The following is an 18,266-nucleotide window of genomic DNA, read 5'->3' as shown; positions in this document are numbered from 1 at the left end:
TTTAAAACAGTGTTTTTGATGGCTCTCGCTTCAGTGAAGCCGTAGGCGACCTGCACGCGCTCTCTGTGAGCTCGACGTGCTTGGAGTTTGGTCCTAACGACTCTAAGGTCATACTCAAGCCTAAGCACGGCTATGTGCCGAAATCCCTCAACACGCCTTTTCGGGCTCAGGTTATTTCCCTGGCTGCCCTGCCGGCGTCGAGTGAGGAGGGGGACTCGAGTTTTCTTTGCCCAGTTAGGGCTTTAAGAACTTATATGTCCCGCTCTGCTGCCTTCAGACAGACAGAGCAGCTCTTTGTCTCGTTCAGCGGACGTTCCAAAGGGATGGCTGTTTCGAAACAGAGTCTATCCAGATGGATAGTTGACGCCATAGCGCTGGCTTATACTGCCAAAGGCATTCAATGCCCGTTGGGAGTTAGAGCGCACTCCACGAGAGGCGTTGCTTCCTCGTGGGCTTGGTCTAGCGGGATTCCCTTACAAGACATATGTATGGCGGCGGGCTGGGCCTCTCCGTCTACATTTATTAGGTTTTATAACCTGGAGGTTAAATACCCTGCTGAAAAAAACAATAGAAACCATTACAGAATTGCTAATGGTTTTAATGGTTGTATTGGAAACTGTATTGGGTTTGATGGAAACCGTAATGGTTCTAGTGGGTCTCTATTGGTAATTTGTTTTCTTCTATTGGTGGCATGTTTTGTCTATTTGTCTGTATTGGTTTTAATGGAAACTGTAATGGTCCTAGTAGGTCTCTATTGGTAATTTGCTTTCTTCTATTGGTGGCTTTTTTTTTCTATTGGATACCATTAAGGTCCAATAAAATACCTTTGGCAAGGTTACATGTTCTACTGGACACCAGTATGAACCATTAAGACTCCAATAAATTTAGTGTTTTCTTTGGTTTGATGATAATGATTTAATGTAGGCTATACACATAGTTAATGCTAATGCAGATTTTTTTTTTTTTTTTTTTTGCAATTATTACAACAAAAATATATTTAAAAATGACTTTTGTATTATTATTTTTGTTTATGTTTTGGAATGAAAAAAATAAAATAGCCTAAAATACTTGGCTATTGCCCGCCAATATACGTAAAGGAGCACATTCACACAATGTACAAACTATAAGTGTTTGTAACTATATTAAACGTTATTAAATGAAATCGGTTCAGCAAGTTTGTTTTTCCGTCAAAAGAATAACTTACTCTAGTTACGACTTAATGCGGAAACGATAGAGCACCAACACACGAGTAAAAGTATGGGGGGCCGACCAAGATGGAGGTGTGAACGGATTGAATTTTCGAGCTCTCAGAACCAACTTTAGTTAAGAAGGATAGAATCGAATTTGGAAAGATCTTTCGAGTTGAGCAAAAGTGTACATCATTTTGACAAGTTTTTCTTTTTTGCTTCATATTGTTACTGCAAAATGCCTAACGCAGAGGTTATTGTCTTCTAACTGATGGTGTCGCCAGCCATAGGCGCCTCGCACCCACGGAAAATGCCGAGCACCCACGTGTGCCAGACTGCCAGTAGGCTACATTCATTTAAAATTAAATATTGCAGTTGGTGCTATGTGAAGCGTCTGTCACACTGTGAGTCGCTGTCAGTGGCCTGCTCCATATCCTATCCACCACAGCGTTTCTCGGATGAAAACGCCTATTTGACCCGCTCTGTACGCAGAGACACGTTCCTCCTGAAGAATTAACCGCAATGGTGAGTCAACAAATCTAATTTTTACTGTGTGGACTTGTGTGACAGAGTCCTGCACGGGTTCGTGTTCCCGCGGGTGACCCGCAAATTTTGCTCAAACTGGTGCGGGTCGGATCGGACACGGGGGAAAGGTCTAAACACGGGTTTAAAACAATCACGTGCAAACGTAAAAATATATGCACATTTTTAGGAACACATCTGCAAAAATATGCCTGTATTTCAAGTTAATACAATAATTTAAAATCCACGTCAGTTTATTTGTGCCCACGCCCTCCCAGTAGCCTACTTTCACTTTTAAAAAGTCATCATTACCGCGCGCGCGATCTGCTTGGACTCGTCGAGATGGATGCTTGATGAAAAGAATAGCTAGTGGAGATGGTAAAGTTGTCGAACAAAACTGAAGAAAACAATGTTGTGAAAGGCTTTGCTGCATGCATTTTCGTGTTGGATAGCCGCAAATGTGGAACTTCATCGCCGAGGAAGCACGCAGATAACTGGTAAACCAAGCAGTTCTATCGAACAGTATTTTTTAACACTGTTAAGTGCTAAATGAATAAATGTAAATGTAAATGTTAAGTAGGCTATGTGTGGTGTGCAGGGCGTGTTTGAACCCAAAATTGTCAGATAGGCTAGACGAAATTGCGTGGCAGATATAGTGTTGTAGCCGCGTCTGTTCCACTGGTAAAATGTTATAAGGCTACTCAGTTTTGTGGTAACGTACAGCCATGTTCTTCATGTATCGGCCTTTTGACAGCTTCGGCTGAAGTTGTCCTTGTGTTAATGGTCGTGTGATAACTTCTGTATGATCTGGCAATAAACAATAACATTTTTTGTAAGTGTGTCTATTATAGTCTAAACTGATTTTATTACGGTTGCGGGTCGGGTGTCGGTTCTATTTCAAGCGGGTCGGGTCGGTGCGGATTTAAATTAGTGCTGCTGTCTAGAAAACGGGTCGGGGGCGGTTTTAAGCACTGCGGGAACGGGCGGTGCGGTTTTACAAAATCGGACCCGTGCAGGACTCTGTTGTGTGACATTGATTCTTAATTTCCCACGAAGCTGATCTCGGTTACGTGTCAGTTAAACTTTTCATCTCCAATCCTGTCTGTATTTGTGCGAAGTGGCGCTGGCCTGAGTTGAAAGATAGCCTACTTTACGGCTTTATTATCAAGTAGGCCTAAATGTGTGTGTGTGTGTGTGTGTGTGTGTGTGTGTGTGTGTGTGTGTGTGTGTGTTCGTGTCGGCCGCTGTCCATTTCCTAAGGTTCTGAAATGCAAACATTTTTTGACTAGCCTACTTGATTTCTTTTTTTTTTTTTTTCTTTTTTTTTTAAAGAGCGTGCGCCCATGAGCACCCACGGAAGAAAATCGGCGCCTATGAGGCCAGCTACATCTCTGCATGGCTGCACATCGGTCAGACTTTGCCCACCGGTTACACTTAAACTAATAGAGAAACTCTCTGTTCAAACTTCAATTTAGCAGGCTTGTAGAAAAAAAATGCAATCGGACAGGTAAACAGAAGGAGGTTTTTTAAATAATACACATAATGCATGATATTACTTTGGACATTACTTTATTAAGATTCCTATTTAGGCTTCGTGGTATAATACCACTATAGTTATTTAAAACACTTACATCAGGTTGCTTTAAAGATAAAGATAAAAAGGAGTGAATCAAATATAATATTTTATGAAAGCCAAATAGTACAAAAAAAGAATGGCTCAAGAACATTTACCTGCCATTTATGTTTGTTGCCATACATACTGCATTTTACTTACAAGCACTTGTACATACAAAACATCTTTAGATAACATAACTTGACTTAACATCAGCCACACACACACACAGACACACACACACACACACACACACACACACACACTCACACTTGCGTGTCTGGCAAGGGTTTGTTCTAGTCCCTCTCAAAAATGTTTGGAAAACTGCAAATGTATAGTTTGTCTTCCACTTTGATACACATGCATTTACCCTGAAGGCAACTAACAGGAACTAATTCTGTCTTGGATGATTCCCAGCATTGCACAATGGAAATGTGTGGAACAAAACCACAACGTTGTGGTAGTGGAAATACTGGAGCTACCTTAAATGTTGTTAATAATAATGCTATGTGATCATCCGTGTCAGAGAAAGAAATAATTTTATTGATTACCCCACATGTTCCATCTGTTAGTTTCACATAGCTTTCATCTCGTCTCTGAGATAGGGTGTAGTCTCCGCTAGTATACACCAGACCACCTTTGATCATGCGCTTATGCACTACAACTTCATCAGGTATGCACACGCGAGGGGCACAGAAGGCAGCCCGTTCTTCCTGTGTAACAACATGCACGCTCCCATTGTCAAGTAGCGTAGTATTGTCACATTTGACAGTATTTTGGACCCTTGGGTACTTGTTCAAATCAGAACAGAACCGTAACACCTCTTCTTTCACCGTGTACTTGGATGAGAAGTAAGGAATTGATCTAAATAGAAGAAACTTGGTAACTATCTGACTAGCCACTCCTTTTGTTCCTTTTACCAAAGTCAGGAGTTTGCCATTTGCGTTCTCGAAAGGAAATGCAGAATGTGTCCACAATGGGCCCCACAACTTGACTGACTTGGCAAGATGACTGAGAAGGTGAATGTTAAATGTCATCTGTGACTCACCATATAAAATCTGAAACCTGAACATGAAGTCAAGCAACAAGATCTCAGCTCTGTTGATTTCACAAGGTTTTAGTTCAGCCTTCAGTAACAGATAAATGGCTGATACAAGTAGGCCAAGATGTTGCAAGTACTTTTGGGGAAGAAGTCCTTCAAGACATGGTAGGCTGTAGAACAGGAGCCAGGATCGCCACTCAGAGGCTTTCCAGTGCACCCTATCTGACAACCCTCTAGGCAGTCGAGTAATCAGGTGTGGAGGTTGGATACCAACAATTCTAGCATCGATCTCTCTCAAAGTGGCAGGGCTGCCTACATAATATGGCTGGGTGGATGAAGAAGTATCAACCAGGAGTCTAGTAATCTGTCTTGAAACCCCCAGTAAGACTGCATGCATGTAGTCTGGGACAAACCCCCAGACAACATCAAAGAATGGCAAGTTGATTAGTGGAGAAGGACCTTTTATGCCCCTAATATTTGTCCCACCTTCTACAGCCAACTCCATATCCCTAACCATTTCCTCATTTGTTCTGTCACAATAGTCTTCTTCTGAAACTGGATACTTCACTACCCTATCAACCAGCTTCCCAGGATGCAGACAGAATCCGCAGCCATGATATCCATTAAACTGGGTAGTGTTTTGCATCAGCGGTCTCGCTTTGGAATCGACACTACAACAGAGGCCAACTATTTTGCTGTTAATAACAGACCCTTCTTTATGCCATGTGACACCAGTGTCAGCTAGGGTCTTGGCCTGGTCCACAAATGACTTGAGAAAGATTTCCATCACAGGCTCTTTTGGCCCAAACCAAAGGCCAGCAAGCAATACATTCTTAAACCTAAGTTCAGGGGGAAGCTCATTGATCATTATGTGGATGGGCCATATAGAGAACTTTGAAGAATTAAACACAGGGCTTCCATCTGAGTTGAATATGTATGATAGGTTGTGAGAATCTGAGAGGATCTGATTTGGGCCAGACAAATGTCTGTACTTCTCCCCATCATAGATGTCTGACAACACCTCATTATGACTCTTTTGCCTATCAAACCTATAATTCAAATGGGCACTCGCTTCTGTGCTTTCAAGCAGAGTCTGAATTTGTGGGGCAAGAGGAACATTGATAAAGAAGTTACCTCCATTCATAGAACCAGAATCAAAAGTGCTGCCACATGATCCACATTCAGGGCCGGTTCTAGACATTAGGAGGCCCTAGGCAAAATTCATGTTGGAGGCCCCCCACCCCCAATAAAAAAACACTTGAAACAAAAATGATTCCTAACCTTTTTATTTATACAACATTTAATTTTAAAAGCAGTATATTTTTACTTACACAGTACATAAGTTTGGACACATTACTATTTTTAATGTTTTTGAAAGAAGTCTCTTATGCTCATCAAGCCTGGATTTATTTGATCAAAAATACAGAAAAATAATATAGTGAAAATAGTTAAAATTTAAAATAATGGTTTTCTATTTTACTATACTTTATATTTCTGTGATGCAAAGCTGAATTTAGTGCCACGTGATCATTCTGATTTATTATGTTAGAAATGGTGCTTAATATTTATTTTATAACCTGTGATACTTTTTTTCAGGATCTTTGATTATTAAAAAGTTGTTTTAAAAAAGTCTTCACTGTCACTTTTTATATATTTAACACATCCTTGCTGAATATTCCTGTTTTTTTTTCTCTGTATTTTTGATCAAATAAATGCAGGCTTGTAGAGCATAATAATAAACTTCTTTCAAAAACATTAAAAATAGTAATGGGTCCAGACTTTTACCGGTACTGTATGTACATATTAATCAAACTTTATCTAAGGTAATCTCTTTTTTGTTTAATGAAGATGTTATTGTTGTTGTTGTTATTTTGCTGTTTTATTCAATTTATTCACAGTTCCAGAATCCCACTTCAGTAGATGAGCATAAGTGATTTTATATTGCATTGCTACCTTAAATATGCTATACACAAATCAAGTGGAAGAGAAAGACACGATCGCTACTGAGCAGAAAAAAATATATAAAGTGATATTATTGGCGTAATGTCAGGAATCTAATCATCAGCAGAATTTAGAAGATAGACCCATAGATATGAGATCCTTTATTTGAAACATTTAAAAATGTTGTAGTGTGTTGGCTTTTTAACTTAGAATACAGACGTCTTGTCTTTTAATTGTGTAGCTTTTTTACTAGTCAGCTCCCGACGCGATGTTATTCATTGTACGCGCAAATTCAAAGCGTCGCGTCTTGGGCACGTTACGCTCGCGCTCTTTTAAACTCGTAATAAAGCGGTGAATGATTTTTCCAGAAATGACGCTGATCTACAGTACAAGTTTATATTTAGAATACATTGCAATCACTCCAAAATAGATGACGACAACTCACACACCTGCATTATGAGATGTGCTTCTTTGTGTGCTTATTAGGCTTTTGCCTCGCAGCACCTGATGGATGCGTTCTTTACACATACTTTCAGAAGCCGGCACCCGCTTTGTAACGGACACATTAATTGGTTTAACTGTAGTAATGTAACAGTCTATGGTTAAGATAAACATCGTCACTATTTTTAGTTAATAAATAAATATTGAAATAAATTGTAGATAGGACATTTGTACATTTTTTTTTTTTTTTTTTTTGTCCCTCTGTCTGGGCCCCATCCCGCCAATCGGGCCCTAGGCACGTGCCTAGTTTGCCTTTGCGTTAATCCGGCTCTGTCCACATTCATCAATTTGTTTGTCACTGATCTCCTGGACTGTTCCTATGTTGAAGTAACATTTTTCGCAGTAGAACTGAAATTCTACTCCCTCACAACTGTTTTTAAACACTCTGTTAAAAAGATACTTGGATCGAGGTACAACTTCTTGCCCAAACAATTTATTAATCAACTGCAGTAAATCATGTAACTGGCAACCAGTTATTTTATGCTTTGCTGCATGGCTCATAATCATGAGCATTGCCTCAGCTTTTGTGGTAGTTCCTGTGGCAGACAAAGCAGTGTCCATGTCAGGCTGTAGGTCAATCATTGACAGGGGATCAGTGTTCTGCTTCGTGCTGCCTGTCCTATGGTCTATCTCAGACTCTGACTCTGTTCCACTGCATGCCTTTAAAAAAGCAACATCTTTGTTAAAGGTATTGTTGTGTGTAGGTCTGCTCATACACATATTCACGCAGGTTCATAGTTATATTTTTTTAAACGTACAGACCCTCCAAAACTATACATTTATAATTGAAAACTTAAAGAAGTACATGTGTACCTGAGAGAGAGGAAAAAACAATTATCAGAAAAAGCTAAACTAGTACTCACATGTGTTTCTGAAGGTCTACTTGAGCCTGGTGCAATGTCTACCTCACTACTGTACTCATCTGTCATCAGTTCAGCTGTTTTCCATTGACCATTCTGACAATAATGTTATAGTTATGTTACAATCATGACATCCGTGTTACAATCATGAAATCTATGTAACAATCATGACATCTATGTAACAGTCATGACATCTATGTTACAATTGTTACAATCATGACATCTATGTAACAATCATGAAACGGTTGTATTTTTATAAACTTATGTTAACAAAGATTAATAAATACTGTAACAAATTAGATCAAAAAGTTTTTAATGTCGAGAGAAACATTTCAGTCAAATTGGTTTTAAAACTTGTGACTAGTAGTGTACATGATAAATGTTTATTAGAACAAGCTAAACTAGTACTCACATGTGTTTCTGAAGATCTACTTGAGCCTGGTACAACGTCTACCTCACTACTGTACTCATCTGTCATCAGTTCAGATAATTTGCATATGGAGTTGAGTGTTGTTATCGTGGCTGCTTCACTTTCTGGACCATTCTGATAATAATGTTACAGTTATGTTACAATCATGACATTGCACTAACAGCAAGAGTAACTGCGAATAATTGTACTTCATCTGACTCTGTAGCTGCCTGTTTCCATGCTTATTTTTTGAATGTGTAACGTTATGGTCTTTTATAGCTTTCAATACATCAGGAAAACAGTTCACAAAACTTTCACATACCACAAATGGTGTACTCAACATTGAATGGCTGTTCTGTATGCTCTCTGTCTCACTGTTCTGTATGCTGTCTCTCTCACTCTCTCTGTTCTGTATGCTGTTTGTCTTACTCCCTGCCTCTGAGAGCATATCTATTAAAATACCATAAGCAACAAGAAAAAAACAAGCTGAAGAAATCTCATACAAATATATATAAAGGCAAGGCAAGGCAAGTTTATTTATATAGCACATTTCATACACAATGACAATTCAAAGTGCTTTACATAGAAGAAATTAAAATAATAAAAATAAATAATAATTAAAACATTAAAACATGTTAATATATCACAAATAATGTATTTTATAATATTTAAATAACCTTTTAAAAATAGGTTCTACAAAAAAATGTAATTGACAAAGATGTATGAAACTTATGACCATTATCTCTGTTTCACTGTTACTTTTATTTAACAGGTATATGTGTGAGGACTTTTATTTTGATATCCGATGAGAATCGGATATTTCTCTGGGTTTTTATTTAGCCTATTTATTTGTCAATTAAAAATCAAAAGTTATTCTTCAGTAAGTATGTCAGACTTTGCTGGATCACCTCCGTCCTATGTACTAACGTTTTTATTTACATTTTTTAACAATAAAATGTATTCAAATAATCGGGACAATCCTACTGGATAATAAGCGTGATAGTCTACGTCTACGGTACCTGTTTCATTGGCTGTTTGGCTCTCTTCCTCGTCAACATCAACACCTGGCCTGTCATATCTACACACTGTCTGGCGAGGTATCTTTGTCTTACTTTGAGGTTCCAGGTATAGCTTATATTTTTGCCTATTTCTACGCATATTTGTCCCGAAAAATAAATAATGATGAAAAAAGTGCTTGAGACGAGATGTTGATCACGCAAAAAGGGGGCGGAGCTTAGCTTGCGCGTGACAGTTCCAACTGAAATAACGGTATAATAATTTAAACTGATCTGCTCGTTCACGAACCACCCTTTTTTACTTTTTCTGTCAGGTAAGTGTCATTAATACTTTTCATTCCTGTTATTTTCGATGCAATATTTACTTTTCTGCCCTGTCCGCTATTGAGGTAGACTATAACATAGGCCCAGCGGGCCGATGGCGGCCCACCAGTGGCAAAGTTGGCGGCCCACTGGCGTTTTGCTCATCGTTATTCCAGCGGACCACCTTCCCGGTCCGCTACCGAGCCGCTGGTTCATAATAAGTGTTTTCTGGCATACCACGGTTTAGACTGTTGGTCCAGATTGGTCGTGTTGCCGATGGTGTTATATTTTGTTATATTATAATATTTTGTCCGACCGTGTCAAGCCGCTGACTTTTGCCGCCCAATGCTGGTGGACCGCCAGCCATTGTTAGCTGATAACGGGCTGTGTATGTATTTATACTTAAATGTAAAATCAACATTGCTACAGTAAGTAAGACTGCTTATTAACATACGTTGCCACGTAAGGTTAAGTCTGTTGATAGTATAAAAAAAAGTAATTAAAGGCTGACACAGACAGAGTGCAAGTAGCAAATAAGCAGCTAACGTTACCGAATTAATTTCACAGTCAATGTCTTGCCCAGTAGTATACAGTTGGTTGAGAATATGTCTTAAGTGAACGTAAACAGTTAAACAATCCGATATGTTACGTTATTCGTGCTTTAGGTCGACAGCAGCCTAATAAACATGCCATTTCATTCGTTTTATTTGACCTTTATGTCATGTTTCTTGTAATTTGGTTATTTGCATTCTAGTGAAACAGAGCAAGTAACTTAACGTTGGCTTGCAACAGAGAGTGGCTGCAAGGTAATTATTCACAAATAAAACATTTTGTATTGCTAATACAAAGTAATTTATATAAAATGTGTTTTTATTAACTGTCGTTTGTCTTGTATGTTAGCATGTTTGCCTACGTCCGTTATATCGACGACAACATCCGACAGATAGTGCCCTTGGACCACATAAAAGGCTTCTGTCCAAAAGATGTGAAAGATTTTGAAACAAAGAAAAAATATAACATTTTGTGGAAGAAATCGCCAGAGGACCAGGGGCAATACTACAAAGCACAGATATTAAAACTGGCTGGTAGGTATTTAAAGCTACACTATATATAAGTATATCAGTCAAACTATTTGTTGCACTGCTGGAATCATAGATGTGGGTATTACAGTTACTGTTACAAAAGATTCTCAAACAACCACTTAACATATTTACTGGTGGTGACAAAGAACTGTAGTTATTTTTTCTTCTATTCTTCAGAATCTGAAGAGGAATTAAAGCGCGAGCGAATCTCAATACCCCCACTCAACAGTGATGAGGAAGACTGGTCATCTACCAAAAGCTCCAAGAATCCATCTGTAAGCTATGTAGGCTAATGCATCTCTTAAGTAATACAATTGAGTGCATTATTGCTGCACATTTTTCAGCATTGGAGGTAGTTTTTTCATAAATTTATACCATAGGGATTTAAAAAATAGTCTCCATTAAAGTGTTGTAAGTCATGAACCAAACCAATCAAAGCTATGAGGTTAATCACAACATTACACACTTTGCATTTTGCTTGTTTCAGTTCTCTGAATCTGTAATTTCAGTGAAATTATCTAAATAGCATCATGGGAAATGTAGTTCCCTATCAGTCGGTCACTATGACATATGTCTGTAAATTCTGCTGTTAAAAAAATATTTTTGGTTTATTTTATAGTGTGACAAGACAAATGACCAGAAAAAAAAAAAGCCAGCAGTCCAAAGCATACAGAAACGGAAAACTTTAATGGAAATCCTAAAAGAAAAGAAAAAAGTTGTCCAGAGCAGTTACGAAACACACAATGAGTATGTCCCCTTGGATGTGCACAAGGAACTGCAAGACAAGTACTACAACATCAAAAAAAGGATGCGAGAGGAGGAGATGAGTAATGAAGAAAAAGAGAAGAAAATTAAATGTTTAAAAGAAGAGAATAGGGACACGAAAGCTGAACTGCAGCAGCTAAGGCGGTTAAACCTTCATCTCCAAGAGGAGCTCTTCCAAAACAAAAAAAGTGAGCATTTTCAAACTGGTTGGCTATTCATTTTACATGCATGTTTTTAAAGTTCTTAGAAAGAATTGGACATATTCAAATGTAAGTTATAGCCTGTGATTTTTTATTTTTTATTGCAACAAAACTATTAAAAGTGTTGCTTAATCTGATATTACAGTAACACAAAAGGAGCCACAGACCTCTTCTGCAGGCCACACTTCACTCCCACAGCAGCCAGTTCACGGTCCAGAAGAACCAGCAGAGGAGCAAACGGCTATAATACTCAAACGTGAGCATTTTCAAACTGTTTGACTATTAATTTTACATGCATGTTTTTAAAGTTCTTAGAAAGAATTGGACACATTCAAATGTAAGTTATAGGCAGTGATTGATAAAAAAAACGAATATAGTTATCATTCTTGGTGTGAATGGGCCTTTACTCTGATATTACAGTAACACAAAAGGAGCCACAGTCCTCTTCTGCAGGCCAGACTCCACTCCCACAGCAGCCAGTTCAAGGTCCAGAAGCAGAGGAGCAGAGCATAAGACACAGGGATGACAAGGTATTTCGTAGACTGTAAAACACAAACTCTACATATTCCTATCATTTTAATGCAAAGCAGGGGAGTCTTGAGAAGCCAGGTTATCTAGTTTATCCCTGTATACCCTTACAAATTTTTTTATTCAGCTGTGGTATTAGTATTCTTATTTTAAACTAGGGCTGCACGATTAATCACAATGAAACACAGTGCTCGCAAAATCGGCTGCCCGACGTCCCGGGGCTATTGTGTTTTCAAGTCGGGCTACCAAAATGCATAACCGGCCTGCCCGACGGGCTATCTGAAATAGTGTTCGCTTCAGTCTTGTTATAATCAGATTCAACGCGTCTTCATCTTCAATCCGCAGCAGCGCAGAGCAGAGCACATATCAGAAACAGGGTGTGTGTGTGTGTGTGTGTGTGTGTGTGTGTGTGTGTGTGTGTGTGTGTGTGTGTGTTCACCTGAGTCTCATTGGTCTGTCAATGTCAGAATATTTGAGATGACCAATCAAATCAAAGTAGGCAGGGTTTATATTCACAGAAGCTGCTGAGAGCGAATTTGAGCAGAGCGACTCAGTTTACGGTCAAGTGCGAGATAAGATGTTAGTAGCTAAACTAAACATTTCATATTTGACAGTTTTTTTAGGTCATAAATGTGAAACGAATGACAAAAATAATCAGACAAACGAATATACTTTTGTCGAATTTCGCCATTTTGAACTGAAAATAGGCCTATGTAACGTGACTAATAATTAGTTTACTGTCATTGTGAGGGGACATTTAACAGAGCATTAACAAATCCGTTTTCATGTTAGGCACAAGATTAATAATGAATGTGTACATATTGAGAATTAATATACAATTTGTAGCCTTCAGTAAATTAAAAAAAGTTCAGCTTTAGGAGGGGAAGAGACAGGGCAAGATGAGGAGACTGAGAGAAGAAGAAAGAGTAATGTATAAGAAGTGAGAGCAAGTATTGACACATAATCTACTGCCCGCTGACATTGTTTTAAAGCTATTTCTTATCCTTTTTTGGCCTTCAAACGTCTTGAAATGGACATATCAGAGAAATAAAAAATTTGAACTCCCTAATAACCTTAAATGTAGGACCTCTTTGATTTATAAAGCCCTGTCTACGGCCCTATATTAGGAAGAAGATCAATAATGAATGTGTACATATTGTGAATGAATTTAATAAACTTAGTTAGGCTACCTAGCTTTCTTAGTAGCTTTCAGTAAAGGAATGTGTCTGAGAAAATGATTCATAAATCAACCTATCAGTTGACCCTATGTTTACTTCACTGACAGACAAAAATGAAAAGCCTATATCAGTCAAAGCTCAGCTTTAGGAGGGGAAGAGACAGAGCAAGAGAAAAAGAAAGAGAATTGATACTTTGCACTTGACGTCACAAGTACTGTCTGGCGGGCAAGAACGTCGTTCTCCAGCAACGAAACCCAGTAAACTAATCAAGGGTCGCCAGTTTTACTATACAAAAGTTGGTGTTTTGAGGTGTAAACGACATGCCAGATAGTTGATGAGATAAGCAACCTTCACAGTATACACACGTCTGTGCCTATTACCATCAAAGGTAATTTCAACATTTGTTTGAACACAATGGGTGTATGATCATGTAATTAATCGTGTCTTTAAGTTACTGTAGTTTTGTCAATCAACACCACCAATATTTACCAGCTGGTTCGGCGAGTCAGCTGTTTGTGTTATGAATCTAAGCTAGACTAACTGTAACGTTATGTTCACACCGCCGCTGGCGAGAGCAGCAAAATTCATTGAAAATGAATGATTTCCGGGCACTTTGACGCTCTCGCCGGTGGCGGTGTGAACGTACAGTAACAGCTGTCGTCTTTTGCTAACAATAACAGAAGTGTGTGATAGGTTGTTTTGAGGTTTGCGATATCTATGATTTTCAATGAGAACCAGAGATGACCCAACAGTAGAGCTAACGTTAGATTATTTACGGAGGAATTATTACTGCTCTATTATCTTTAAAAAACTTGTCTGCTTTACACAATTTAGGAGTTATTATCTTGGAGTTAATCCTAGTCCATATGCAGCTAGCTCGCTAACAGACTTGATAGCTACTAGAAAGACCTGGAACTACAGGACTCTACGTTGGAAATACCCGTTTGTTGCCCGCCAGGTATCCATGGTAGTCACGTGACTGCAAAGTATCAATAGGAGTGTGCTGATGAGGAGAGAAAAATAATCAGCTGCCCACTTACATGGTTTTAAAGCTATTGTTATCCATTTTTTTGGCCTTTAAAACATCTTAAAATGCACATATGTAGATCAGAGAAATCAACATTTTCTCGGGGTGCCCCCGAACCCCCCTGACTAGCCTGCCTCACATTCGGGACCTCAGTGATGATAAAACCCTGCCATCTGCATGTTAATGAAACTTAATAGTGAGCATTAGACCCTAAACTAAAGTGTTACGTGTTTTTTTTGTTTGTTTTTTCATACCCTCATTGGGGGCTGAGCCACAGACACACTGATTCATGTTCCATACTGGTCACACACATTTCAGTTCAGTTAGAACCAGATGCATATTTGTTGATATTTTGTGTTTTGAAAAGGTTTTTGATTCATTGTTTTGACTCCTAACAAATTTTCTACATTAAAAATTGTCTTTTTATCTGGGCTAGTAAAATTCATTTCGGGGCTACCAAAATACGAAGAGAGCCTGCCCGAAGGGCTACCAGCGATTTTGAAATTTTGCGAGCCCTGAAACAGCACGGTAGTCATGCATTATAAATTCATAATACAATTTTTCTGGATCTCATGAAGTCATAATGTTCCTCATTTAAATAATACCCAACCACAAAATACGCAAAAAAGTACATACTTCTCCAGCCATCGTGGCCAAGAGTCAAGTCAAGAGCCACGGAGGCCAGTCCTACATGACTCCTCAAACTACCTGCATCGCCATGGCCCCCTTAGTTACCTGCTACCTATTGGTGCCAAGTAATCAGTAAAATCAGTAAAACCAATATAATGGTCGACCTCTACTTTTAAATGAGGTAAAATGGTCTTATGCATATTAATGTTTTTTTTTTTTTTTTTTTTCTTTCAGGATCTAGGACATGGAGTCCTGATACCCACAGGAAAGTGGGACATCGTGAGGAGATTAGAGGGGGACTCAAAATTCTGCAAGAGCTTAGCTGTAGTCATATGGGGTACCACAGTCCTCAAACAGAGGAGTGTTACGGGGATGAAATGTAACGCAAAACCTGAGGCTGAGGCAAAACCACCTCTGAGTCCAGAAAAGATCTCCGCTATCAAAGGTAAAACTGTCAAATTTAGCTATAATTAAATCTCAACACAAGACACTAGGGCTGTAATCTCCCAGTTGACTAGTCGATTAATTGGTAGGCTCTTGATTTTTCTAACGTCATTTTTAGTCGATTTTTAGTTAAAGACAGCTTGATCATGCCGGTTTGCACTGCACAACATCAGGAAGATCAGGCCTTACCTAACTGAGCATGCAACACAACTTCTCGTCCAGACTCTGGTCATATCTAGGCTTACTGCAATGCTCTTCTGGCTGGACTTCCATCATGTGCAATTAAACCACTACAGATGATTCAGAACGCTACCCCAGAACGCTAAAAAAAGACTAAATGTAAATGTATGCCTATTAACAACTGGCCGGGGACTACAGCTGGAAATTAGCCGTAGAGGCTAAAGCTGCTCTTTTATCAAAAGACACTGTCCACGTTATTATAAACTAATAAACTAAATAAGGAACACAGCAGTCATTTTGATGTTCCTAAATCCAAACCGCTGAAGACGCAGTGGCAGAGTTTTGTTTTCAAAGGGAATATTCCCCACGATCAACGTCAATGCTTTCATGTTTCGCGAATCATTTCTCACCAGACTGCTTTATAAACGAGGGTCAGTATATAGCTGGTTTTGCTAAGAAGCTGCTCCTGAAAAAATAATCGGTAAATCATTAGTCATGATCAGTACTTGAATTAAAAAACACAACCGGGTGTATGTCCAGCTGGAGCAACCAGCACCTGGAGCTTTGTGGTTCTGTGTGCTCTACCTCCTTAAATTGTCACTGTATAACTTCAGATTTCAGTTGTCAAGCATCATATTCTACTTAATTTCCTGTGTGGTCAGATTTAAAATGTTTTAATTACTCTGAAAAGCATCCTGGTGCTACTTTTTTTCCAGTACATCCTCGAATTATTGTCATTCCATTATCACATTGTACACAAAACACTTTGTATTTACAAATTATTTGGTAAATCATTAGTCATGATCAGTACTTGAAGTAAAAAATGTATTTATTTATTTGTGTGTGTGTGTGTGTGTGTGTGTGTGTGTGTGTGTGTGTTCTAAACAGAGTGTCTGTCTCAGAGGCTGGAGGAAAGGGGTCACACCTCAGAGGAAATAAATAAGCGCCTCCTAAGTGTACGGAAATACCTGGCTGAGAAGATCAGTGATATAAACAGGACAAAAACTATCACTGGTAAGTATTTAAATACCCATTTCTTAAGTAAGGGATAATGTATAGCGAGGCGATTGTTATAGCAAATACAACCCCGTCTTGAATCAGCCTGAAGGGGTTGTATTGCAATTATTACCTATTATCCAACTGCGCGAGACTTTTGTGTGCATGTGCTTGTCAAACAATGTCAAACATTTTGTTAAAGATTATAACATCTTTGAAAAAAAAAACACTGTCAGTTCTGTTTTTGAATAAAGGGTTGAAATAATATCTTTGTAGATTTATATGTTCATCATTTCATTGGGTAACTGTTGAGCAGCTTTTTTTGTTGAAAGCTTGACCACTTTCTTTGACACATCAGTTCCTACACTTCTTGAGTGCTCGAGTAGTGTTGTAAAATGGATGGTTCCGGTCCTCATGATTGGCTGAATTGCTTTATAAGCCACTGTAAAACTCTAAAACATAACAAACACCTGGGACCTCATTACATCATTAGCCCCTTTCACACATAGTCCTCACTGGTGAATTACTGTTAAGAGATCGTGTGTGAACAGGACTTTTTAAAAAATACTGGTAAATCAGTTTAGCCAAATAGCCAATTTACCTATGTATTTATTTATTTATCACTTAAATGATTTCGGTGCATCCTAGTTGAACTATCTGTTTTATAATTTAAAACCTACACCTGGAGAAGATTAAATAAAAGATGACTGTAATGCTGTAAAGTTTACAAAGATCTTGAATCTGCTCAAAGTACGCCCAAAGATGTTGGATGAATATATATAAATATATAATGTATGAATAATCTTATGTACTGGTAATGTGGTTTAAGAGGTACATTGTCCTAATGAATTCTCCTTCTTGTTGCAGGTCTCAGTCAGCCCAAGTGAAGACACACAATGTGTTAATGTAAAAAAACTGAATTAAGTATTAAAAATGTAATATTAATATTTTGTGTCAGATGTTTATTTCCAGCTGGGTTGAGTAAAAAAGCAGGTCTTAATACTGTATATAGTTTGTATTTCGGGTGCATGTTCTTTTTGCAAAACAAAACCTGAGCTGTAAGCTATTGAAAAGTTGGTGTGAAGTTTATATCAATTGTGTATAATAGTAGTTATAATTCAAATTAATTTATTAAAAACTATAGTTAATGTCCTAATTATTAACAGCTAAAAGCATCAAACCTACAAATCTTAACCAATACACAACTGTAATGGAAACCATTAAATATGTGCAATTCAAGACCAATACAAATTTGTAATGAAACCATCAGAACCAATACAAAAACTGTAATGGAAACCATTAAATATGTGCAATTCAAGACCAATACAAATTTTTAATGAAACCATCAGAACCAATACAAAAACTGTAATGGAAACCATTAAATATGTGCAATTCAAGACCAATACAAATTTGTAATGAAACCATCAGAACCAATACAAAAACTGTAATGGAAACCATTAAATATGTGCAATTCAAGACCAATACAAATTTGTAATGAAACCATCAGAACCAATACAAAAACTGTAATGGAAACCATTAAAATACAAATCATGACCAATACAAATTTGTAATGGAAACCCTTAAAACCAATAAATCCTAATGGAATATGGCCCAAAACACACTACGTAATGGACTCCACTTGGTAATGGTTTTAATGGTTAACGGCTGATGGTTTGTAATGGTTTTGTAGTGGAAACCATTAGCAATTCTGTAATGGTTTCTATTGTTTTTTTCAGCAGGGTATTAGCGCGTCGCGTACTTGAGTATGTAGTAGACGAAACGGTTCGTCTCATTCGCACTGATTCACACAGACACGCATATTATACATTTATATAGCAGTCTC

The 18,266-nt window shown here is 38.1% G+C and overlaps 1 protein-coding gene across 1 annotated transcript; it reads left to right on the top strand.

Moving 5' to 3' along the window:
• The first annotated feature begins 9,258 nt into the window (after positions 1-9,258).
• On the top strand, positions 9,259-17,331 carry LOC308692628 (uncharacterized protein). Its single transcript, XM_081368799.1, has 9 exons — positions 9,259-10,199; positions 10,294-10,478; positions 10,653-10,750; positions 11,095-11,428; positions 11,586-11,696; positions 11,861-11,970; positions 15,038-15,248; positions 16,316-16,441; positions 17,291-17,331. The coding sequence occupies exons 2-9, from the start codon at positions 10,295-10,297 to the stop codon at positions 17,308-17,310; spliced, it is 1,194 nt and encodes a 397-aa protein (XP_081224925.1). The 5' UTR covers positions 9,259-10,199; position 10,294; the 3' UTR covers positions 17,311-17,331.
• Positions 17,332-18,266: the final 935 nt, after the last annotated feature.

This window comes from Scardinius erythrophthalmus, assembly GCF_964197995.2.
Source record: "Scardinius erythrophthalmus genome assembly, chromosome: 1".
Taxonomy (NCBI): domain Eukaryota; kingdom Metazoa; phylum Chordata; class Actinopteri; order Cypriniformes; family Leuciscidae; genus Scardinius; species Scardinius erythrophthalmus.
Note: the sequence above shows the minus strand (reverse complement) of the source record. Positions and strands in the feature narration are given on the sequence as shown.

Coding starts and splice junctions, on each gene's coding strand:
- LOC308692628 (XM_081368799.1), top strand. CDS start 10,295: ATGTTTGCCTACGTCCGTTATATCGACGACAACATCCGACAGATAGTG. Junction 10,751..11,094: donor AAAGCTCCAAGAATCCATCT/GTAAGCTATGTA, acceptor TTTATTTTATAG/TGTGACAAGACAAATGACCA. Junction 16,442..17,290: donor CAGGACAAAAACTATCACTG/GTAAGTATTTAA, acceptor TTCTTGTTGCAG/GTCTCAGTCAGCCCAAGTGA.